This window comes from Thamnophis elegans, chromosome 4, assembly GCF_009769535.1.
Source record: "Thamnophis elegans isolate rThaEle1 chromosome 4, rThaEle1.pri, whole genome shotgun sequence".
NCBI classification, from domain to species: Eukaryota; Metazoa; Chordata; class Lepidosauria; order Squamata; family Colubridae; genus Thamnophis; species Thamnophis elegans.
Window position 1 is genome coordinate 30,607,940 of NC_045544.1, and position 24,753 is coordinate 30,632,692.

The window sequence follows — 24,753 nt, forward strand, 5'->3', positions numbered from 1 at the left end:
CCCCTCCATTTCTTAGCAACAAGTCAGTGTTGCTTAATGACTTGAATCACCTATGAAGCACCTATGGCTTATCTTAAAAACATATGCAGTGTTTGTCAAACATGGCTAATAGATAATTGTGAGACTTTTAATAGAAAAATAAACAGGGCTATGGGGTGAAATAAAAAGAAAAACTTGAAGAAAACCATAGCAAATCATTTCCCTTCTGCTTCCCAGAAAACAACACGAGTGTACCTTTGTAGATGTCAGGAATCAAATTTGACTTGAGGGAAATTTCATCTTTTGGGCTATTCTAGGCTTTAGATACAATAAATAATTTACTACTCAAACTATATTGGAAAACATTTTGTTGGCAGCACTGTTTTCAAAATGAAATTATTTTCATATTATAGTTGATATTATGAATATGGCGAGCTGAAAAGGCAAAACATTGCCTCTCTATGACAGATCTTTCGGTATAATATTGAATGTTACATAATTGTAATATGGATGGCAGCTATTTTATTACAATCTAAATTTTAAACTCCAAATTTACCATGCCAACAGTTGCTTTTCTTAATAAAACATTTTCACATGAAGGATGTTTTTAAATTTTATTTGCAACTACTGCAATTACAAAGAGAAATATCCATGTAAGTTTGCATTGAAAGTGACAGTCTATTATTTCATAAACAAATAAAGGAGCAGCTCATTTGGCCTGTAGGTGGTTTTTCTTCTATGAAAATCTTCCTGCATGACCATTTATTTATTTATTTATTGGTCAAGGGTTTTACAGTATTTTAGTTCTTTAACATTTAACTATAAAAAATCTTTCTACAAGATGGACATCTGAATCTATTTCTACAGTTTCTAACCACATCAATAATTGTATTTATTACATGGGAAGAAACAGTAGAATTTATTGCAAGTTTTGCTTCTCATTCACAGAAACCTTGTGATCTATATTTAATCAAAACCAACTGTGTTGGGAATATAGTCCACATTAATATCCTCAGTAGAGGAAAAATGAACTATTACAAGGTATATTTTTTAACAAATTTTATCCAGTTTACTTTGAATGGTTCTGAATAAATACAAAAAACATATCTTAGTATGTCTGATTTAAAAGGTTTCTGACAAAATAAAGTAGACTGAAAGTCAAGAATTGTAGATTTGATATCTTTATATTTAGAAAAGGATATTGCCACTGCTTGGTATAACATATGGTCCCCAAACTCTTAATATACATACAGGTTTATCAAAAGAAATACTGTATGATTTGCTAGATAGTAGGTGCTTAGATATATTTTTAGCCATTGAGAAATATAGATTTATAACCTGCATGAGAATTAGGGGCAAGGACTCCTTCATTAAAGGTAGATTTTAAGTTTCAAAAAATAAGCCTATGTGTGTGACAATATGGAATGTACCCCTCGTCCAAAGCAAACAAAATAGACTGAAAGCTATAAGCAATCTTAGTTCAATGTTCTTAACATCACTGAAAAAGATCTCGCAAAGTAGAAACTCAAGTTGATGTTAATTTCAACAGAACTTGTAAAACAAATTGCCTAATATGAAATGTTGGTTTAATGATTGCTTCCACTTAATAATAGCATCTGTTACTATACGGACCAAAAAGTTGATCAAACAATGTAGCCCACACTTCTGGACATTTAGAATAAAAAAACTTTTATTTTCAGTTGGAATAAATGCATCCTATACTTAAAAGGCTGTGAAGAGCCTTAAGCATCTCCCAGGTTATACACCCAACTGACTGACAGACCTCCACTGGGAAATTACATGAAGTATTCATAATTGGTAAAAAGAAACTTGAAAAAAATCTTCAGTTCATCTGCACTGTTTTTATCTTTTCCCAGGTCATGTTTGTAGAGATATCCCGTATAACACAGTCCATTCGTCATACTATTTAGTCATCATCTTCCTCCTCCTCCTCCTCTTCCTCAAAACTGTCTTCAAAACCTTCACTGTCTTCCTGATCTTCATCTCCCTCTATTGCTGTATCCCACTGTGGATGATTTTCTGGCACAGGTTTTGCTTCATGAACTTCCAGCTGCAGAGAGTTCAAGTGATTGGAGAAGGGAGGGGAAGCAGGAAGGGGAAAAACAGAATGTAAATCTTATCATTTGGGGGAAGTTATTAAAGTTTCTCTGCATAATATTACAGATTAATTCAAGAGCACTCTAAGATAAGGAGTAAACCATAAAATATTTTGCATATATAATAAGTAGTTAAGCAAGTTGTTCTCCATCCTCTGCCAAGATTCTGTATTCATCAATTTTTTAAAAAATCAGGTATAGCTTTTATATTTATGGGTCAAAACACTCAGAAAAAAATTATTCTCCCCCAGGAGACCATTATTTAATGTGGGTACCTATTTCTAAAGCAGAGCTGCTCAATGTCAAAAAAGGCTTTTCTCAGACAAGAAGTCTTGAAAGATTTAGCTACAAGTATTCCTCTACTTATGACCACAATTGGGACTAGAATTTCCATTGTTAAGCAATGTTAAGCAGTTATTGAATGAGTCACACCTCATTTTATGACCTTTTTGCCATGGACATTAAGGGAATCACTGCAGCCATTAAGTGAGCCATGCAGTCGTTAAGGGAATCTGATTTCCCCCATTGACTCTGCTTGTGGGAAATCTCTTGGGAAGGCCACCAATAGAGATCACATGACCTGGGACACTGCAGCTGGTATTAATATGCTCTAATTCTGATCACATGATCCCCATAGGAATGCTGCAATGGTCATAAGTGTGAGGACCAATCATAAATTTTTTTTCAGTGACATTGTGACTTCAAACAGTTGTTAAATTAATGGTTGTAAGATGAGGACTACAGATATTTTGTCTTATTGCAGCCACCTTTATTATCGAACAGGAACTCAATGCTGTGTGAGTGCACACTGCAGATGACTTACATTGCTGATATTATATTGCTGATCCCTGCCTCACAAATTTAAGATTTTTCAGTTCCTGCTCTTAAGTTTAATTTTTTTCCAATCAAAATATTCAAATAAACTCAGCATTATTGCCCTCTACGTACAACATGGAATTATGGTCATAAGCCATGCCAGTAGGTCATCATGTGACTATGACTGATTTTATAACATTTTAAAGTCATTGTTACGCAAATGTCATAGTTGCTAAGTGAAAATCACAGTCAAATTAAAATCAGTTAAGTAGGGTATTTTGCACCAGAAACGGGAAGTAAAACACCAGTTTCTGGCCAAAACCCACACTGTAAATGGTCATATGACTGCAAAACTCCACGAACAACCAGAACAGTTGGTTGCCAAGCACCCAAAATGCAATTATGTGATCAGAGGGTAGGGGAGCGTCAGAACTTGAAAACTGGGTCATATGTAGCTTTGGGAAGGTTCATCATAACTTCAAACTGTCATTAAGCAACCAATCATAAATTGAGGACTACTTGTACAGGATAACTTATAGGTACAAGAGATACAAAGCCAGTACAGTTGTTAGTATACAGCAACACTAAACTTGTAGAATTCTCTCCAATCCTCAAACCCACCTGTGTGAGAAACCTACCTTTAATGGTTTAATCTGATCCAAACCCATGTAGGAATCCGATCTTAAATAAACGGTATATTGGTAGTTTCCAGGTTTACCCGGTGCAGGAAATTTTAGTTCTACCTGGAAACACACGTAATCACTCAGCTCAAGTTATAAAAGCAGAACAATGAAAAGGCTTCAGTAAAACAAACAGCATACAACTTTAAAAAATGCTAGGCTTCAATCTTTCTAGTGCTGAATTGATTATATTCAATGAGCTTATGTACTGTGGCTTAACAATCCAATTTTTGAAACTTAGTGAGAACTGAGGAAAAATCTTTTTATGGCCAAAAAAAAAAAAGTTTGAAAAAATTTACTGACAGAACTGAATATCAAATGTGCTATATCTGTATAGATGTTCTCCAATTACGACAAATTCCAGGTGATCTGTTAGTATAAAATACTTCATTTCTCAGTGCTCCTCAACAAACATTTTAACATTACCCAATGTTAAATTAGGCTTTTCTTGTGTAGCAGTTAAAGCCTGCAGAAGGAAAAAGGTCTTCCTTAGAATGACTCTCTAATTTCTCTGTCAGTACTGGCTAAGCAGGTTAAGATGAATGAGAAGCTATGAGTCAAGTAGGGTCTAGACTCTAGGAAAAACAGAAGCTGAGGCAATAATTGAGAGCCAGAGAAGGAATAGGAGATAGATGGGGACAACAGGCCATACAACACATAGCTCCATATCGCCTACTTTTATCAGCCAGAGAGAGCCCAAAACACCCCTAACCCATCCCAGTTTTTAAGAATCAGAAATAAATGAAATACTAACAACAGCAAGGATTATTTCACACAATATTGGAAAAATGAAGAAATACAGCAAGATGAAGAGATAATCACCATATTTTTCAGAGTATAAGACACACCAAGATTTGAAGAGGCAAATTTTTTTAAAAAGTTTTTGCACTCTGCAGACCTCCCCAAAATGGCCTGTTATTCACGAAAAAGGGCCCCTTTTTTAAAAAAAAAAAAAAGCATCAAAAGCCTTTAGGAGGCTTATAGAGTGCTCCTGGAGGCCGGAGGGGGGGGGGGTTTGAGCAAAAAATGACCTGTTTTTCGTTCATTTCTGCCCTCTCCAGCCCCCAGGAGCACTCTGTAAGCCTCCTAAAGACTATACACAGGGGGCGGGGTTTCTGGAGGCAAAAAATGCTGTATTCAATGTATAAGACACAACCAGATTTTCAGCCTCTTTTCTGAGGGAAAAAGGTGCGTCTTATACTCTGAAAAATACGGTAAGATATTAGCTTGTCCAGAAATGGATAGACTTACATTGAAAATCAAACTGAAAGAAGACACCAAATATTATCAAACGTAATTTATTTTACCAATGGTTGGGGAAAAGGGGTGGAGAGTAAGAAGGGAATTTGTATTAAGCAATTTAAATACCTAAACAACACGTTTATTAAGCACTAAGAAATGGAATAGAAAACTAATAAAAATTATTTTTTTTAAAAAGAAATACATGAAATACTTCACCTCTTCTTGGTCTTTTAATGTACACACGTGATATGGCATTGATATTAGTGTTTGTTCCTTCCTATCTGCTATATATAGCCACCACCACTCCTGTTTTTCCTATTAAGGAGAGGGAAGAAAGAGACATCAGAGATCACAATCCTGATCTGATTTTCATCAACAAAATCTGTAACTGAAGTTTTGGAATAGAAACTGTAAGTTGACTCATTCAAAGACGAACAGTCAAATTAGGTTCTGTTAACTTCACTGTTACTCCAGCTCATACAAGGCAAACTTTGGCCAAAGAATCAAAGACTTCTCTTTTGACAATTTTTAAGTACACATTACTCTTTGGCGGGGGGGGGGGAGGGGGGGGAGACAGGTGAAATCATAGGATGTGAGCATTGGGATATGCCCTTGGTATTATCCAGTTCAAATCTCTACCTAATGCAAGATTCTGTTATTGTGGAATGCTGAATACATCTGGGCGGGGGGGGGGGGTTGGAATGGAAGTGAAAACAATTGTCAGGCTTGACCCACATTCTGGATTAGAACACAGAATCTGACATCCTAACTAGATGTCCTGGTGTTAAGAAATGAAAATGTACTGCAATGTTTTCTCGTAGCATTCTAGTTGTTTCTTTCATTTTGTCTGAAGCAAAACTCAACAAGGCCACATCAACTTCCAATAGTCAATGAAATAGGCTGAGTCATAATTTTGAGAAAAGGCATAACATGGTTCCAAGTATCAGACATGTGACCCCTATATAGGCAGAAATTGCATTACAAAAAAATAAAACTTTTCCTGGTGAAGGTACCAATTGTATTACAAAAAGTAAAGCTTTAAGCATCAAAGCATATGTTGGGTTAAACTGGATCTGCACCCATCAAGTGGGCAATGTTCTTAGGGCACTAAATGGAGTCATGCTCGAGAATCAATATACACATGTGACAAATTGAACATTAGAACAATCTACATCATTTTAATGACTGATTAAATAAAAATCCGTCTAATTTATCTAAATATTGAATCTAAAAGAAGATACAAGAAATCGGAAATCCAGCCTTATTAACTCACAATGTGAATGGTCTACCAACCCCTGCACACAGCCTATTCACTGTGACTTTACAACTATAGATAAAGAAACCAGGAAGGAAAAGGCACTGCCCAAGATTCAAAAAAGAATCATCCAAAATAGCAAGACTATAGCAGTTTATGCAATCATTATTTCTTCAAAAATAGCCATATATTTAGATTCACATTTTATAACAAATTCTCCTTCAGTATTTAGATGCTTATGAGAACAGAGGAACAACAAGAGATGAACTATTATTTACATTAGCTCATGATCACGAACTAGAATCTAGTTTAATATTCTGCCAAAAACACAAAATAGAATACTAAAAGAATAACAAAGCAACATTAAATGATGGAAAACTTGACAGATTATAGCTTCTTCTTTAATCTTAACAAAATATACTGGATATGCTCTCAGTATAATGTTCTTCCATGTTCTAGTGAATATGAAAATGCATGAAACAGTATAGCTGTGCATAAGAACAGCCATAGGTTTTGCACAATTCCAAGCACTGTGCTAGTTATGACTCAAAGTCTACCTTGCTTTCCAAAGGTATTACTGAGAAATTAAATGTTTAAGGCTCAAATAGAAACTGTTCTGAAATTTTGCATTCACTTCATCTCAGTTCATCTCAAGCTTATTTAGCTATCTTTTTGCTGACCTCAGGATAGTAGAGAGTGTAAACAGGATGAGTTATTTTTGATTTGGTTTCCAAGAGAGCTCGTTCTTTTCGTTGTATACTCTGTTGTAATTCTTGCCACTCCTAGTAAAAAAAGAAAAGTATTCTGTTTATTTGTGTCTTCCTTAAGACAATAACTTTTCCGCAGATTGAGAAGAGTATGTAAATTAAAATAGGAATGCAATGCATTTGTATCTTAATAATAATTTGGAAAGAAAAAGAACTACCAATTTTAAAATGCATTTTACTAAGTTCATTGTATGAATGAAATTTGGATTTCATAAATGAAATTACTATATTAGGACAGAAGTAGACATGTTACAGAGAAACAGGAAGCTCATATACTTTACAAAGACTTTCCAATTCTGGTTTTTAACCTAATTTTATTAAATACAAAATAGTTTACCCACTCCCTTTACCCCCACTGAATGGAGTGATGAGAATGACTTATCACAGGAAAGATTTTGGGTTAGATTAAATGACTATCCTGGTATTTCTCAAACAGGTAATAAAAATAAATCTTACAGCTTCATCATCCTTGCTTTGCTTTTCATCTGGTTCTCTGTCAGAGTCTCGGTCACTGCCATCATCTTTCTCACTTAGTGATTCCCGATTGGTGTCATCTTCTTCAGATTCACTTCCTTTATCAGAAACATCGTAATCATCATCCTTGACAATTTCCTAAATTTAAAAAGGGTAACTTTTTTACATTCAGACATATTCACAGCACTAATTTATCACAGGCAGAAAATTGTAGCCAATGTTGATTGATCAATTATAAAAGCTAAGCAGGATCAAACTTGATTAGTCCTAGAATGCAGATACAAATGACAATCCAGAAGAAGCCAGTGTCAAACTACCTCCGTGTTCTTTTCCTAGCAACAATACAGATGCGTCTACGTAATCACTGAGAGTTGAACTTGAATCAAAGGATCCTTTGCCTTTGGTCTATTAGATCAGTGTCAAACTTAAGGCACGGGGGCCAGATCCGGCCAGCAGGGTGCTTAGATCTAGCCCACAGGGCTGCCCTGGAAAGAGCAAAGGACCGGCCACCATTGCCTCTGCCAGTGAAAATGGAGCTCAGGAGGGCTGTATACAGTTGCAGGAAGCCATTACAGCCAAAAATGGAGCTCAGAAGGACCACAGGTGGCACTCACAAGTTCCATTTTTGCTGGCAGAAGGTTGCAGGTGGCTGTCACACTCGAAAATGGAGCTCAGGACCACCACAGGCGTCCCCGACACAAGTGATTTCGAGCTGGCCATGTCCACCTTGCTACACCCACTCCAGATGTGGTCCTCAATTAATTGAGTTTGACTCCTATATTATATTATTTCAACTCATGAATATGTAATCTCTATTAGCCTCCTTTTTAGCTTGCTTTGGGTAATCTCCTATAGCAAAATTTAAGACATTCTCTAATTTAAAAAAAGTAAAATAAAATAAAAATAAAGGCATGCTGCCAAATGATACTGTACTTAAAATAGGAAGAAGGATATGCTACAGCCTTTTGTAAAACATCATAAAGAACCTCTTCTCTTCATTACTTATCAGGATTTCATAATGCTCAGCAACTGCATTCCACAGGCTACAGTTAACCAATATGAAATTTAGTCTATGAGTTCTAATCTGAGGTGTTAGGTCTCACAGAAATCAAATTATTTTGCAGCTTACAATTCACACACAATTTTGCTTGGTATTGTTCTCCATTTTTCATTAAACTACAAACTGGTCCACAGTTTCTCTGAAATTTAAGTACTTTGACACGCCTGAAAATAAAGATCCCAATCCATTTTGATTGACACATACATTCCCAGCAACCCCATTAGCTTGTTTTTGCTTCAGCTGCTTTGTTTGTAGCAAAGGAGCAGGAACTGGCTTCTTTTTCACAAGTTTTTTCTTTTTTGATTTGGAAGTCTTCTTTGCTCCTTTGTTCCTCTGTTGCCATCCTTTATTCTTCGATTTATTAAGGTCTCCTTGCTGCAAAGGTAGTAACATTTAAAATGGTTACACTTCAGTCCTTGAGCCACCAGAGTGCCTTAAGCATCGGAACAGAAATTAATGCACACCATTTAATATCAGGCATTGGTGGAGAAAAGCAACTGACCAGGTACCACTAATATGGGCCTCTCTAGAGGGAACAGCTGGCTCTACAGCAGCTGGCTCATAGTTATCACAAGTACAAGACCAGCAAAGCCCCACCTGGCTATCATTTCATGTATTTTTAACATACAACTACCTTCTTAACAAAAGCCACTGAATATTTACACAAAATTTACATTATAAACCAGGGGTCCCCAACTGACAGGCTACAGACCACTACCAATCCATTGCCTGTTAGGAACTGGTCCACATAGGTGGAGGTGAGTGGCAGGGAATCAAGCGAAACCAAAGCTATTCCCCCACCCCGGTTAGTAGAAAAATTGTTTTCCAAGAAACCGGTCCTTGGTACCAAAAAAGTTGGGGACCCATTGTAAGCACAGAAATCAGATTAAATTAACCTTCCAAATAGATTTACCTTCCAAGGATTAAAATGATCGTAAGTTATTTGGCACTCTTGCAATTTAGCAACAGGACTCATTTCAAAGAGGAAACCTCGACGGTTACTAAACAAACTTCAAGGAATTACAACACAACCATCCACACCTATATTTTGAACTTACGCCATCCTCTGCAGGCTGCTCTTCAGCTGAACAGGTTGACTGTTCCTTCTCAAACACTTCCTGAATAAAGGGAGAAATAAATTACCTTAGTCTCTTTGTAGCAACATGAAAAACTGATCAATGAAACATTAATAATGAACAGAAAGTGAAACATTGGTTTATATTTCTCAAGATGAAGAATCCCGTTATTAATAGAAGGCAATTTCAATCAGTCTAATCATTGGTGGAAAGACTTTGGGCTCCTGAGATATTGTAAATAACAGTTATTTACAATTTAATTGTAAATAACTGTTGAAAGCAAATATGTAAATGGAAGAATTAAGGAACAGAATCTGCATACTGTATGGCCAGAACTACATTTTCAGTTGTTTGTGGAGATTCTCAGTCATTGCGATCACAATTGTCTCAAAGGTGTCTTTTGAGAAAGCAGCATTTGCAGTTCTTTTTACATATTTATTGAATTGTTATGGTGCCCATCTCACTTATAAGGTGACTCTGGGTGACATAAATTTCTTCTTTTTCTTTCGTCTAATTTTAAATGAAGAAGTGTCTTCATTATCACTGCTGTAAAGGCACTGCAAGGACATCATACAGGTAGATCTACTGTAGATCCCCCAGAGGTCTATTTTTTGACCATATGTGAAGATGAATGAGTGTTATATCTCCCAGCTGATAAACACACATCTGCAAACTATGCTATTAAAAAAAGATAGAAAGATTATTTCATTTAAAAAGTCAAGAAGCACAATACTGTATATCCTTCTCATAGTTAACTGCATTTCCAAAAAGACATTATCCGCTTTCACAAAGTGAAAAGTGAATGTAAAATCCTCTGTTCTAATGCTAAGCAAAAAATGTCTGAGAGATGTGAGTTCTAAGGAAGAGGAGAAATGCTGTATATCTCTTTTTAATCAGGAGAAGTTTCTTTACCTAGCACTGAATTACCTGTTTAGTGCAAGTACTTTTAATATTTTTCTTGGATACCGAAGGTCTTTCCCCATCCCAAATCACCTTTGATAACACAAGAGCATACTGCATTTGTGCCCTGTTGAACTATGGCAGATTATCAAACCATAATTCATGGTTCCATAAAAACTTGACCCAGAAACACTTAGGGGGAACTTTTTAAGAACAGCTAAGGACTAAATTATTAAGCGCTCACCAAACTATTTACTGGAAACTTGATTGCAGGATTATTCTATCTGGAAGGGACAACCAGGCCCCAAATAATATTAGATTCTGTTTTACATTTTAACAGAATCAGATGATATTTGGGGTCTTAGCTGTCCCTATATGGCATAATATATTTGTCCCTTATAATTATTTATATATTTCCAAATCTTGTCCATGGAAACAAAGCTTCAGATTTGGCACAAATCAGATTGAGCTGTTTTCTGAGTCATTAGACTGGGATCTAGAACAAATCCTGTAATCAGTAAGTATGTCTAGTTTGAAGCAAAGGGCATGCTTTGAGTCTCCCTTCATATATCACATAAAAAAGCCAGAAGTGGGGATTTTGGCATGAATTAAGATCTTAGGGAATTCCACAACCTTATGCAGTTTGCTTCTTAATGCATTCAGGTATATGACTGGTTATAGCATAAATAAACCCAAGAACAGTGCGTACCAATATAAATACTTACTGCCATTGTCTGTCTTGTCAAGGTGACCAAAACTGTGACTAGCGATCCTACAGTGATGTTATTACTGTCTTCATCATCCAAAACTGAAATAAAGGTTCCCCAATTATATAGCTTTCTTGTGAATAGGTTTTACTCAACTTTTAAATGCATGACTCAAAAAAGCTAATTTTTTGCAGCTTGAGCTCTCATCTGGATTTTATCCAACCATCTCATTTAATGATAAAACTCAAAGGACCTTAAAGATACATCACAAGCAGCTGCAGATTAAAGGACAAAGGAAGAATGCCAGACTATATAAGAAGAGAGGCTTTTGATAGCTGCTCAAAGACAAATTTGTATATATTCAATTTCTGCTTCAAAGACTCTGCACAGAATCCTCTTTTTAAAAAAGCTTAAAATGCATACTTTTGAATAAAGGTGTGTAAAAATGTTCCAAATCTGGACTATATCATATTTGAACCATCTCTGTTTTCAGTCTTGAAATAGTTGCTTTGCACTTAAAACAGTTTTGCATTCAAAATGTGGCGTTTCATACTTGAGCCGGGTATTTTGAATTCCAAACATTTTGAATTCAAATTGTTATGTGCACTCCTAATTTGGAACTAAAGGGCTTTAGATAGCTCAATCTATAATAAAAAAAAAACACAAAGGAATCTAAAACTGTATTTTTAGTTCTGTATCTTCCTGGCTTTGCCTGATGACTGCCAGATGTGCAGGACTGCTGCATTGATTATACCTGCCATATAAACTGGCATCAGATTAAAAAAATTCAACATACAGTATCTGAAGGGAAACAGATTGGGAAAGGCTGGTCTGAATAATGGTCTAGGTTGCAAATGAATAGTAAAATAAGGTAAAGATAACCCATTAAATCACATAAATGGAAAGGGCAGGCTGGAGTTAGAGATCACATTGAATTCCTTAATTTAACTTTTTAGAAAATCGAACCTTTAACCTTTAAAAACAAATATTTAAAAAGTAATAGTAAGAGCTTCAATTAAGGAAAGGTAAACAGCTTTAATGGATTAAAGAAAAAGAAAGATGTTCAAACAAAATGTTCCTTTCTTTTAAAAATTATCAAATTTCATCACAGGAATTCCTCAAATGATACTGATCAATATCTACAGCTTTATACGTACTTAGCTTTAAAAATGAATTGAATGACTACTGCCCATTTGATCAGTCAAGCCTATTTTAATGGGTACATTTTTAAAAAATAAAATAAAATTTGATGCGCTAATTCTGGGAAACAACAAATCCTTATTTCCTCCCATTAGGGAGAAAGATGTGTTATCAAAACAGGGGTATGCATGCATGCCTGTACATTCTGTACATATCCCTCCCCCAATGAGTGTTCAAAAACTCAGACAAGTAAACAAACACAAGAACAGGAATAGAAAATAAGACCCAGAAAAATGTTTAAGGTTTCTACTTAAAATCTGTGTGCAAGCGGTGAATTACTACAAATGCATTATTATGCATGACTAATTTATAATCTGTATCAGGCTGGTATTAATTCAGCCTATTCCTGAAAGCAGCTCAGGCAAGAGGTTGTTTACACATCAGCTAGCATTAATTGAATATGGCTGTGTCAAAATTTGCCATGCTTTATATGAGAAACACTTAGTCAGATGCGGTGTTCCATCACAGTTGCAGTACACAGAATATTTCATTCTGAACCATTTTGAATATGAAATTTCGCAACATTCTCATTCTCATCAAATACAAAACTATTGTCTTAATATCCTTCTAAATCAGGGCTGTCAAACTCGTGGGCCGTGGGCTAAATATGTCACACGCTGGGCACGCCCACACCCATTTTAGCAAAGGGAGGGAAAGTTGCAATATGCCACATGACGACGCAAGTTTGACATTCCTGTTCTAAATTATTCAAGCTTGAAAGCCATCGGCTAGGAAGCATTTTATACTGAGAATAGCTTTTTCAAGCTTGAAACTCTTCAGCAGTGCTTGGAGTAGTCTGTTCCATGGCCAGAGTGGTTTCATATTTGCAAATAGCGCAATTGCAGAAATTCCAACCTTGAAACATTTTTCACAGACCTTATCCAGACTTATACATATTAACCTATCAACATGGAAGCTTATTATGTCCTCTTTATTTGACCCTCAAATCTAAGATAGCCAATGCAGACGATCTCAAAATTCCTAAGGGATTAACAGTGTAAATTCACTATTATTTTCACTATTATTATTATTATTATTATTATTATTATTGTACAATTGTATCACAGCGGCCAGTTGTTTTGCCGGATTTGGCATTGGTTACTAGTCGGGCCCCACCCAGGGGCATAGGATGTCGTAACGTATTTTCGTAATATGCGTGCAGATCCAAGCAGTGTGGCTTTTTGCATTTGACTGATGGTGATTTTGTCAATTTTTAACTGTTTTAAATGTAATTCCAGTGCTTTTGGAATATCACCCAGTGTGCCAATTACCACTGGAATTACCACTGCTGGTTTGTGCCATAGTGGTTGAATTTCGATTTTTAAGTCCTGGTATTTTGCGATTTTTTCATGTTCCTTCTCGGCGACCCTGCTATCACCTGGTATTGCAATGTCTATGATTGTGACCTTATTTTTCTCAACCAGTGTGATGTCTGGTATATTATGCGATTATTGTTGTTGTTGTTATTATTATTAAATATATAGCATTAGTTTGCTAATAGGAATCCTGATCAACTCACTAAGACAGCACACTCCACCTACCCTGGGGTTTTATATCCATGGTGATATGTGGAAAACTGCCAAGGACAGCCATGACTTCTTCATATTTTTCATCTTCTAGAAAGTGTAGTAAATTGTGACGATCTGACGCTTTCAAACTCACCAAGTCTTGGATAGATTTAATTTTGTACTGTTTTCATTAAGCAAAACAAAACATACATTTCTAAGTATTAGACATGAATGATCAAGAACATGAGCTGTATCAAACATCAAGTTTGCATTTACTTTAATTATTACAAAAACATATTGAAAAATATGTTGAATCGCTATATGTAATTCTCTGGAAACGGAGCAATGTTTAATTAATTAAACATAAAGATCAACTGGATAATCGCAAAGATCAAAAGAGAGGAGACAGGGAGGTGGGAAATGAATATCGCTTCCTTTTTTCCTATCCACGCTCCCATAGTCAACTCAATTACTAGCCTCAAATTATCAAACTTTGATCTACTTTATATTCCACCTTTCCATACTCAGAAATGCCATTTGCTAAAATACAGAAAGCTAAGCATCATCAGTTGACAGTAAATTTGCACTATAAAAGTCTGCAGCAGTAAGTAGCTTTCTAGCATTCAAAGTCAAGTTAATGTCAATATGGCTGGTGATAGTTTTATCAGAATGAGTGATTAGGAGCTCTGAGACACTTAACAAGTACAGGTAGTCCTAGACCTATGACAGACTGCTTAAGGAAGAACTACAAAAAAGCTATTTACAACACTTCAAAGTTATGTCTGTCTCTCTTCTCCCTCTCTGACAGAGGGAGGGAGGGAGGGAGGGAGGGGAGGGAGAGAATAAATGAATGAATTGCATTTCAGGCACTTTGCAAGTGGCTTGCATTAACGATCAGTTGAAACATTCCAATCGCCTAACAATTTGACATTTTGTTCACCATTTTCCAGCAGAAAATGGCAAAACCTGCACATTGGATAGGCTGGATTCATTTAACAACCAATTATTTCACTAAACAAGCACTTGATTTAACAACCACAGCGATGAATGTCATAAGAACAGTCATAAAATTAAGTCTGCAAACCTGGTGCCTCAACTTACAACCGCAACAACTTGCAACCAAAATTCCAGACTCCCATTGTGGTCTTAAATGGAGGACTACCTGTAGCTGTTTGCTTTTTTGGGGATTTGGACCAACAGTTATTGCAGGCTTTTTTTTTACTTTGAAATATAACTCTTTTCCACAAAAATTTTATGTATTTGTTTGTTTGCTTGTTTGTTTTTATCCTGACATTTTATTTTATAAGTAACTCAAGGCATTATGCTGAGTGTGTGTGAGACTGGTCCAAGATCACCCAACTGGCATTCATGCCTATGGTGGGACTAGAACTCATACTTCTCCTAGTTTCCCGGCCAGTTCCATAACCATTACACCAATCAATCAAGTGTCTCAAAGAATAAACATTTTCCAAAATGTGGACAGATCAAATGAGTTCTAAGATGCTATAGATTATCTCAATGTCTTCTACCTTTTTATGATTAGACACCCTTCTGAGATTATCTTCTTCAATATGTGGGAGTTGAAGAAGTGGAGACTTAAACTGCTGAAGCCCTTGGACAGTCATCTGACAAAGTTTCATGCAGTTTTCCAAAGAAGCCAATGAGGGAGCACGAAATTCTCTTTCTGAGGGAGAAACATAGGGAAATATTTATACTCAGGTATCAGTATTAATTAGCAATACACAGTACAGGTAGTCCTCAAATTACAATGGTAATCAGTAGCAAAATTTCCACAACTAAGCAATGCAGTCATAAAGCACAATGTCATATGATCACATTGCTTGTAGTTAAGCAAGGAGTGCGCATCAATAAGCCACCACCTCCTTGCAACTTCCTGCCACCTCCAACAACCAAAGTCAGCAGAAAATAGAAAATCCCAGGCAACTCACAAACAAGTCAGCAGAGAAGTGGGGGGAGACTGCTCCCAAGTGTGTGAGAGTAAGCAAGTGACCAGGACGAGTGTGCAAATAGCCGAGGAGAGATGGCATACATACAGCAGGTTCCAGAGGAAGGTGCATGATTGGCCTGGAGGTGCAGCACAAAGGCGAGGTTCAGAGAGAGTGTGTGAGATTGTGTAGGTGTCCGATATGGCTAGGGGAGGCTTACCTGCTTGAGGGAAGGCAGCAGGGAAGATTGCAACCATTGTATGTGCCAACCAGTTGCCAAGCACCCACATCAGGATCAAGTGACTGCAGGAGTGCCAAGACTGACGTAATTTCAAGGACTAGTCTTAACCACCCATTCCTTCTTTTGCAATGTCAATTTCAAAACCTAGTCTTAACCATCACTTATTAAGCATCATTGCAATATTAGTTTCAAGGACTAGTTGTAACCACCACTCCTTCAACACGATTGCAACATCAAATGCTCGCTGAACAATTTGTCATTCACTGAGGGCCTCCTATTGTTCACCCCAGAACTGTAGTACTAGCCAGTTCAGTGAACATGGAAAATAGACTCAGAGAAGGAATAACCTTAATACTATCAGATCTCTTGTTCTAGTTTAAGAATGCCTAAATGTAATTTAATTTCAGCTGTTTAAGAAAGTTAAAATAAATACTGGCAGTCCTAGACTCATGACCACAATTCAGCCCAAAATTTCCTATGCTAAGCAAATGTGAAGAGAAAGTAAGTGAATTTTGCCTCATTTTACGATCGTTCTTGCCACAGTTGTTAAGTGAATACTGCAGCTGTTAAGGAAGTGATATGGTTGCTAAGTAAATATGCCTTCCCCATTGACTTTGCTTGTCAGAAGATCGCAAAAAGGGATCACATGATCCTAGGACACTACAACCATCAGTGAATATATGCCAGTTGCCCAGCGTCTGAATTTTGATCACATGGCCATGGGGATGATATAAGGGTTGTGTGAAAAACAATCATAAGCCACTTTTTTCAGTGTAACTTTGTTCTAATTTCAAACAGACACTAAATGAATGGTTGTGAGTTGAGAACTACCACTACAATGTTACTTCTCCCTTACATGTTACTTATTTCCATAGAAAGGTTGTAGGATTTTAAATATTACTACATAAACCATGAGGCCTTGAGTCATCCTTTCAGAGATATTTCCTTACCACATTTTTCAATGCCTTCAACAATGTCTTCCACGAAAAACCTGTGATACATCCAGAAATGTATCTGCCTTTAAAATAGCCCATGTTGAACTGTATAGTGCAGTCAAACACCAGCACAGGAAACATTTTATGAGATTTTTTATTTATGTCATAAAATGTTTTATAATTTTATGTCACAAAATGTTTTATAAAATTTGCCAAATTTTGATTCCACAGGAATAATGGGTCCTGGATTTTGGACATATTTTGTAAATTAGACCATTTGATGTACCTTGATGCAAAACATGTCGCCCGTTTGCCCAGTTACAAGTTATAGGAAAGAGAATTTTAGTAGTCCAGGGGGAGTATTCTCAAATATATGTTAGGACTTACCTTCCCGGCTACGTGCCATGAGTATTAATTGGCAGATTACATTTACAATTTCTTGAAGCAAGGAAGGGCACTTTTTTAAGATAAACTGTTGATCTGCAAGAAAGGGAAAAGACCTGAATAATTCTGTGCATAAAGTGAATGCTATACATGATTATAGTCTTTCCTTTCTTATTATGTAGCTACCATTAGATAAGCTCTAAATGACATCATGCAAGCAAGCTTCTGTTTGTGCAAAAGGTCATCCCATCTTCCCTTCACCTTTACATACCTACAGTATCTCCACACTATCTCAAAATCTGCTCTGAAGGGGTTGTTCAGTGATGTAGAGCAGTGGTTCTCAAACGTTTCTTCACCACGGACCTCCTTTAAATACCACGGACAATGGCCATGAAACACCAAGACTTAACTCAAGATTTAAATCATAAAATTTCTTCAAGTTTTTGTGGATTCTCTGTGATGACATTGTGGACCCTTCCCAGGTCCACAAACCACAGGTTGAAAACCACTGCTCTGCAGCAGATTTGGGGGGGGGGGGAGGGGACAACACCTGAGAGACTGCAGAAGAAGAAGGAATTTCTCTACCAGCAGAACTTTTTTCGGTGATTGATGGACAGAGGTAACTTTCATCCAATATCTACATACAGAGTTCAGTCACATCCGTGAAGTTTTTGATACAACACAAATTTCTGTAGCTGATTACTGAAAATAGGTATGTGATGAAGGCACAATTTAAGACTCGAGTCCCTTTTGTGAACTTAAAAAAGCAAGCAAGTTATTTGCCAACAAAACAAATACTAGTTCATACATAACAAGTATGAAACTTGTAATTCGACTAGATAATTTCAAATCCTCAAGTTTCCAAAAGCAAATACCTTGTTCAAGTGTCTCAGGAACTTTCATTCTGGCAAGATGAGATAGTAAGAGCACTCTGGCTTTCAAGCTATACGGACAAGTAAGTGGAGGTTCATTTTTCTTCAAATTAATGCTTCCAATTTCTCTGATAAGCTGAAAATGAAAAAGAAAAAAAGATAATGCAACTGTAGGACACAGGTAGCCCTCGATGTGTGATCATAATGGAGCCTGCCCATTACAGTAACAAGTCGTGAAGATCGTAAAGTGAATCATCCCATTACCAACCTGATTCTACCTTATTTTGTGGAGTTGTTAAGCAAATCACTATGGCTAAGTGAATTTGTCATCATTAAGTGAACTTGCAATAATTCAGTGAACCCATTGTTCACTATGGGAGATTTTTGCCAAAAATCAGAAGTAGGATGCTACTACCAGCCATAAAAGCAGGCTGGTTGCCGAGCACCTGAAATATGACCATATGACTGTGTGGGTGTGCAACCACTGGAAGGTTGGAGTGAAGTTGTAAGTACCTTTTTGGGGGGGAGGGGGGGGTCGATCATAACTTCAAATGGTCATTAAATGATCGGTCACAAGTCAAGGTCTACTCAATAACAACATACAAAGAAAAAACTTCACTAATAACAAACCTGGGGTATTTGAATATTGTCTACAGGTCTGCTTGTTGCATCTTTATTATACTGAGGGTCAAATTCAGAAGCTCCTGCCAAAACCATTATAAGTCCTGCACAGAAAATAAATGTAGTATAAATATATAAAAAGTATTAAGATATACACAAAGACTTTCTCAAACTCTGTCCCAGAAAGTTTTTTGTTTACCACTTTCTCTTCAGAGACTCATCAACAACAAATAACTAAGCATAACTCAAATACCTTAGGATAACTCTTTCACTAAAGAAGCAAGGACTAAACATAAACTACCTTAGACAACTATTTTTATGAATGGGTATTCAGAAATCTTATAATGGGACTTTCTCCATGGTACCTAAGTACGGTACATTGATTTACAAAACAACATGGATGACAATTAAAAGAAATAGCAACTAAAATTTTGTATCTGTTACCATTCTTTTCAGATCAATATATGTTGTCTTCACAGGCAACATTAATACCCTGCTTGTCTTCATTAACATAAAGTTGTATGAGTACACTAGAATGCCTATAATAGGTATCTTCTTTACATTTACTTGTGAATAATTTAGCCTGTTTAACTTTCTTCAGCTGATATCTTGTATTTCATTTTTAAACCTGAAGATTATTTGAAAGCCAACTATGATGTTAGCATCTATACAGAATTCTTTCCATCTAATCATACAGCTGCTAAAATCTAAATGGACAGTTCTATCCAGAGAATTGTATTAGGATGCAGGGGGTGCTGGCCTTGTCCCAGAAATGTGAGAAAGAACTGATGTTGTACTTCAGCAGCAGTTCTTGAATAAGAACAACTTTGGATTTAGCATGATTTTCAATATGCTAAAGCAGAGGTGGACATCTTTTTTTTAAGTTTGTGAGAAACACTTCCTCCTCCTGCTGTGCCTGGAGTCTATAAGAACATGGCTGATGATTTTATGATATCATTAGAGCCACCATGACAAAGCTAATACTTCTGGATCTTTTGGAGTTAGGAGAAAAAGGGTGTTAAAGATTCCTTATGTCTTTGTATCTTACTTGTACCAAGTGCTGGAGGAAGAGGGTTCTCATAACTGATTCTCCCATAACAACACAATATGCCTTATAGAATGTATACAAGAATCTTCCTAGGATGAGGAAAATTTCCTAAGAGAAATTTTAATTTAACCAATTTCACCTTAAACGTTACAGCTCATTCATAGACCCAGTAACTTAATCCCACATTCTTCTCAAGAAATCAAGTAGCATGCCACAGAAAACCTAGTGCATAAAGTTTAAATATTCTGCAGAATGCAGGTCCTTCTCTAAATAACTACAAAGCACAAATTTATATTTTAGAATTAAACCGGTTTAAAATGCTTACTTTTCATATCCATATTTCTGGTTTTATAAACAAAATAGGTATAAATTTGTGTTGTACGGATGAGAATCTGGTCTCCGCTGTAACGAATTGATCGATACCACCAAGAACCCTGTCATTTAAAACAAAAACACTAATATTAATGATGCATAAATGCAGTCAATATACCACTACTTTCTAAAGTCTTGAAGCTCTGTGATTTCAAGAGCATAATTCCAGTGAAAGCAATGAATTACAGAAACGCTAGTAGTTTAGAATTTAGATGATAGATGACTTCACAATATCAAAAGTTGAAAGATACAAAGAATCTGTTGCATAAAAGTTTTATATCATGTAGTAAGTATAGTGCCAAGAGATAGGAAAAACAGAAATCAAAATGATTGCAAAGAAGAACATGCAACAAACTTAAAATGCTTTGCATTAAAAGAAATAATAGTTTCAGTCAATGCTTCTCATAAAGAACTAAGCACCTATTTTCATGCTTCAACATCTGTATGTTAAAGAAGTATCCAAAACACATTTTTCTGTATATTGGTGTAAGCTACATAGTGCAGCAATACAGAACATTTCCTCGTGAAATTCAAAATTTCTGAAGGCTCAGAATTCCAATTCTAGTTCTTTTGTTTTAGCCAGCAATAGAACCTAGATAGCATATGAACAATCTTCAAAAAATTGGAAAGCTCAGAGATTGAATAATCATGGACATACTTAAAATTTGCTACACAAATTTGGCACTGATATGTAAATGTAAATTGCCAGGTTAGAAAATTATCATCATAAAGTTGGGATGGTTGAGTTTGTGAAAACAAGATTTGGAATGTACATACTTGTGAAATGTACTTTTCACCCTTAATTTAAAATAATACTCACTACGACCACTGGGAGAATAACCATAAATGCTAATCCATAAACCAGCAAAACCTAGAAAATATCAGAAGAAATATCAGTAACATTGCAATAAAATCAGAAACGCTCACATAGGCAGAGACATCTTTTGTATAAAAACGTAAGTACTGAAAGAAAGTTTTCAGAAACAAAATAGGTAATGGAGTCATATTTTAAAAGACTCCAATATTTTCCTCTCTAGATTGACAATCTGATAAAGAGAAACTATTTTTCTTAACAAATGTTTAACTACTGAAAATAAACAACAAAGAACACTCTTTCTTATCATGATACAGGTTACAACATATCTCCACAAATATCACTTTAATGTTATATTACAACAAGAAGCCAATTGCTGGTACAGCTGTATTTAGTTTCCAGCATTATTTTGATTTTCAAAAATAGTTAGTGTCTCTAGCTGGAGATGATGTCTGGTGTGTAAGTGTGTGGCTGTGTGGGTGTGTATGTAAATTCAGAACAAGTACCACATTACTTGAAGCATTTTTGTTTAAATCTTGCAATATAGATAAGACCAGTGTTTCTCAATCTCAACCCCGCCAGCATGTTTACTGAGGAATTCTGGGAGTTTAAATCCAACCATCTTAAAACATTCAAGGTCGAGAACCACCAGATTAGATTATTTTAAGTAATCTCAGGAAAATATGCAACACCACCTCAAACTAAATGGGGGAGGGAAGGAATTCCCAGCCATGCAGATATTTTTATGTTCACTTCAGCAGGGCAACGTGAACATAATGTGTTTATAGAATATGTTTCAATGTGTTTACAGAAATCTGAAACTTGCAGAGCAGTGTAAGAAAAATCAAATTATCACTGGAATCTGCTACATTAGCTTGTCTCCCAGCAATAAAAGAAAGCCTCCAAGACTCACCATAACTAAATCATAGGAAAAGTGCACTTTTTAAAGTGCCATTAAAAGCTGTAGCAAGTCTCTAACTGGAATAAATGCAAACTTTCCCAAAGCTGGCAACAGTTTATGCACATCAATTGACTGTCATTTAGGCTGTTAAAAAAACCCTCTGTAGACTATCAACTGCACTAAGGCTTTCAGCTTAATAAAGCCAAACTGGGAGTTGCTTTACCAAAATAGAATTCTTCTGATCCACAATCCAAGCTGGCAATGCAATTCCAAAGCTTGTAGCTGCAAGAAACATGGAAAAATAGGTTACAAAATATAGCAATATAGTCAACATACATACATTTCTTCAGTCATACAAGTTGGGTAAATTATACATCTTTTCAACCAAACCTTTCCCTTATTTTTTTTTTAAAGGAAATCTTATTTTTTTAAAAAATAAGCTCTATCTATGGTGCATACGTGGATGCTGAACTAATTACAAGAATAATCTTGCTCTAATCTGCGTGGGATCTTAAGAGGAGATAAACATTCCTCCACAGATAGGACAAGGTTCTTTTAAAATCAAGAGGTACCCAACTGTATGAAAAGAAGCTTTATTTATTTGTAAAAGTACAGATGACCTGAAAGATAAGTACAACCCAAGCTAAGTGCTAAGTGACAAACTGTTCTCTATTTAACAAGACAATCCCATCCATTTTGAGAGGCAACCTTGTGAGATCACTTTTAAAGAAATATCCCTAATCCCGAGAAGAATGTAAGGACAACTGTAAATATTATGCTCTTGATGAAGATATACAAACTGAACGGATTATGCATACTCAGTTTGGTTTTAACCTCTAAATAACTGGATAGCTTACTGTGAAGAGTAACTTTATGGCAAGTTCATCATGCTGTTGAGGCCAACTCAGGACAACACAACCTTAACTTTCATGCCTATGTAAACAACCTCCCTTCAACTCACCCATAGGGAGTGGAAGCTCTATAATTATTCCAAGAAAAGCTGTTAATTGGTTTGGAAATATCAGTAGCTATGAATTTACAATAGATCTTACACTGAAATTGAAATATTTCAAATTCTCCAGAATGTTCTCATAACATGAAATTTTGGTCTGGTAATGTTCAGAATTCAGCCTGATTTTGCATGTATATAAGAACTGCTATTCCCATGTAGCAAGCAAGAATGTAAATTAGAGAAATTAGACAACATTTCTATGCAGGATTGTAATCTAACAAGCCAATAAATATATTAAAGGTTTGAGAAGCTGGATCTCTGGATAATGGGATTCACTGATGTGAATCACTATTCAATGAACATTGGAATGAGGCATGAGTGACATTGAAGTTAGTCTCATAAATACTTAGCTACAAAGATAAATGGCATTAGTGTACAAACACACTATACAAAATGAAAACTGTTACTGATGGAATAAATTACAGAGCAAAAGTCAGGATGCTACATAAATTATGATTTGGTACAATAAACTATAGAATTACCCTGTGGTCCATCAGGGCTGCCATATTCTTCCCAATTTTTTCTAGATTCTTCATCAGTTAAACTACAAAATAAGAGGCACAATTGTGTTAGAAAGCTTATTTCAAGGGTGCACGTTATCCTTGCTCAAAGCAAAGCTTTAAAATTTGCTACATAAAAACTTAAAATCCTCAGGATGATCCATACGAAAACAGCACAGCAGACAGACATGGCAGTGTACACATACAAGAACAGCACGGAAGAATGTCACCAAGATGTAGCCATTACTAACAATAACTTCTGTTGATAACAAACTAAATAGGACAAGAAATGAAAAATTGTAGTTTGAAATGGGAGTGAGCCAGCATTATCCCCAATGATAAAAAGCTCCTTTGAGGTCTAAATGAGCACTTCTGATGACAAAAGGGAAAAAATAATTTATAATCAACTGATTTTCTTTTCCTCTGAAGCCTTTATATGACTGGAAATCTACTCTAAATGATTAGGAGGCCTTAGATCTTTGCTTGTTTTATAAACCAGAATCACAAATCAATTTAGAAGAAAACAAAATCAATTCTGTATTGTAACAACTGTTTTAAGTAGAGAAATTGGCTGAAACATATAGAAAATGGTATTAGTTGTTGCTTACAATAACATCCCCCCCCCCCAAACAGAACTTAAGAAACTTACGCTGCATAAGCCTTAGCAATATTCATAAACATAACCTCATCGCCACCTTTATCTGGATGGTATTTCAGCGATAACAAACGATATTGCTTTTTAATTTCTGACACTGTTGCACCCTATTAAAATAAGAAGTTCAAATTAATCATTTGAAATACATAAGGGATACAATCACCTTTACTTACCTGAAAGTAGCTTTCTGATTATTCACAACATACCAATAATATACTACTTACAAAAGACCTTTGGCTTGTTCGAATTACTGTAAAATTTAGCTTCATGGCCCGCTTTCAATTATTATACCCAGACAATCATTTGAGATAGCTACAACTTATTAGAATCATTAGAAAGCCAGTAAAACAACAGCGATACAACCACATGACAATAGGGACCAGAAAAATCACTGTTAAGTGATATAGTCATTAAGTGAGGCATCATACAACCACACTCAATTTTACAACCTTTTAGCCATGATCGTTAAGAGAACCATCAATGGTCATTAAGCGAGACATCATCATGCAACTATGACTTGCAACCTCCTTCTGGCTTCCCCATTGACTTTGCATGTCGAAAGCCAGCTGGGAAAGTCACAAATGGCAATCATGTGGCCATAGGCTGTTGCGACAGGTTGGTTCTTGAGGGAACAGGTGACTCCGGAGCCCCTGTGACAGTTGTGCAGACCA

General features: G+C 36.0%; 1 protein-coding gene across 1 annotated transcript in view; it reads right to left on the reverse strand.

Annotated features, from left to right (window-relative positions):
- Nucleotides 1–718: 718 nt before the first annotated feature.
- Nucleotides 719–24,753, reverse strand: part of SEC63 (SEC63 homolog, protein translocation regulator) — a 35,405-nt gene continuing 11,370 nt past the window's right edge. The window contains exons 4-21 of the mRNA XM_032215628.1: nucleotides 24,077–24,189; nucleotides 23,410–23,471; nucleotides 22,139–22,197; nucleotides 21,021–21,071; nucleotides 20,154–20,262; nucleotides 18,790–18,884; nucleotides 18,163–18,295; nucleotides 17,291–17,383; nucleotides 15,311–15,465; nucleotides 13,815–13,962; nucleotides 11,092–11,174; nucleotides 9,449–9,508; nucleotides 8,595–8,765; nucleotides 7,313–7,468; nucleotides 6,770–6,871; nucleotides 5,051–5,149; nucleotides 3,551–3,655; nucleotides 719–2,050 (exon numbers count right to left, since the gene is read on the reverse strand). Coding sequence (XP_032071519.1) covers nucleotides 1,907–2,050; nucleotides 3,551–3,655; nucleotides 5,051–5,149; nucleotides 6,770–6,871; nucleotides 7,313–7,468; nucleotides 8,595–8,765; nucleotides 9,449–9,508; nucleotides 11,092–11,174; nucleotides 13,815–13,962; nucleotides 15,311–15,465; nucleotides 17,291–17,383; nucleotides 18,163–18,295; nucleotides 18,790–18,884; nucleotides 20,154–20,262; nucleotides 21,021–21,071; nucleotides 22,139–22,197; nucleotides 23,410–23,471; nucleotides 24,077–24,189 — 1,938 coding nt within the window. The 3' untranslated portion in view covers nucleotides 719–1,906. The remainder of the gene's footprint in view (nucleotides 2,051–3,550; nucleotides 3,656–5,050; nucleotides 5,150–6,769; nucleotides 6,872–7,312; nucleotides 7,469–8,594; nucleotides 8,766–9,448; nucleotides 9,509–11,091; nucleotides 11,175–13,814; nucleotides 13,963–15,310; nucleotides 15,466–17,290; nucleotides 17,384–18,162; nucleotides 18,296–18,789; nucleotides 18,885–20,153; nucleotides 20,263–21,020; nucleotides 21,072–22,138; nucleotides 22,198–23,409; nucleotides 23,472–24,076; nucleotides 24,190–24,753) is intronic.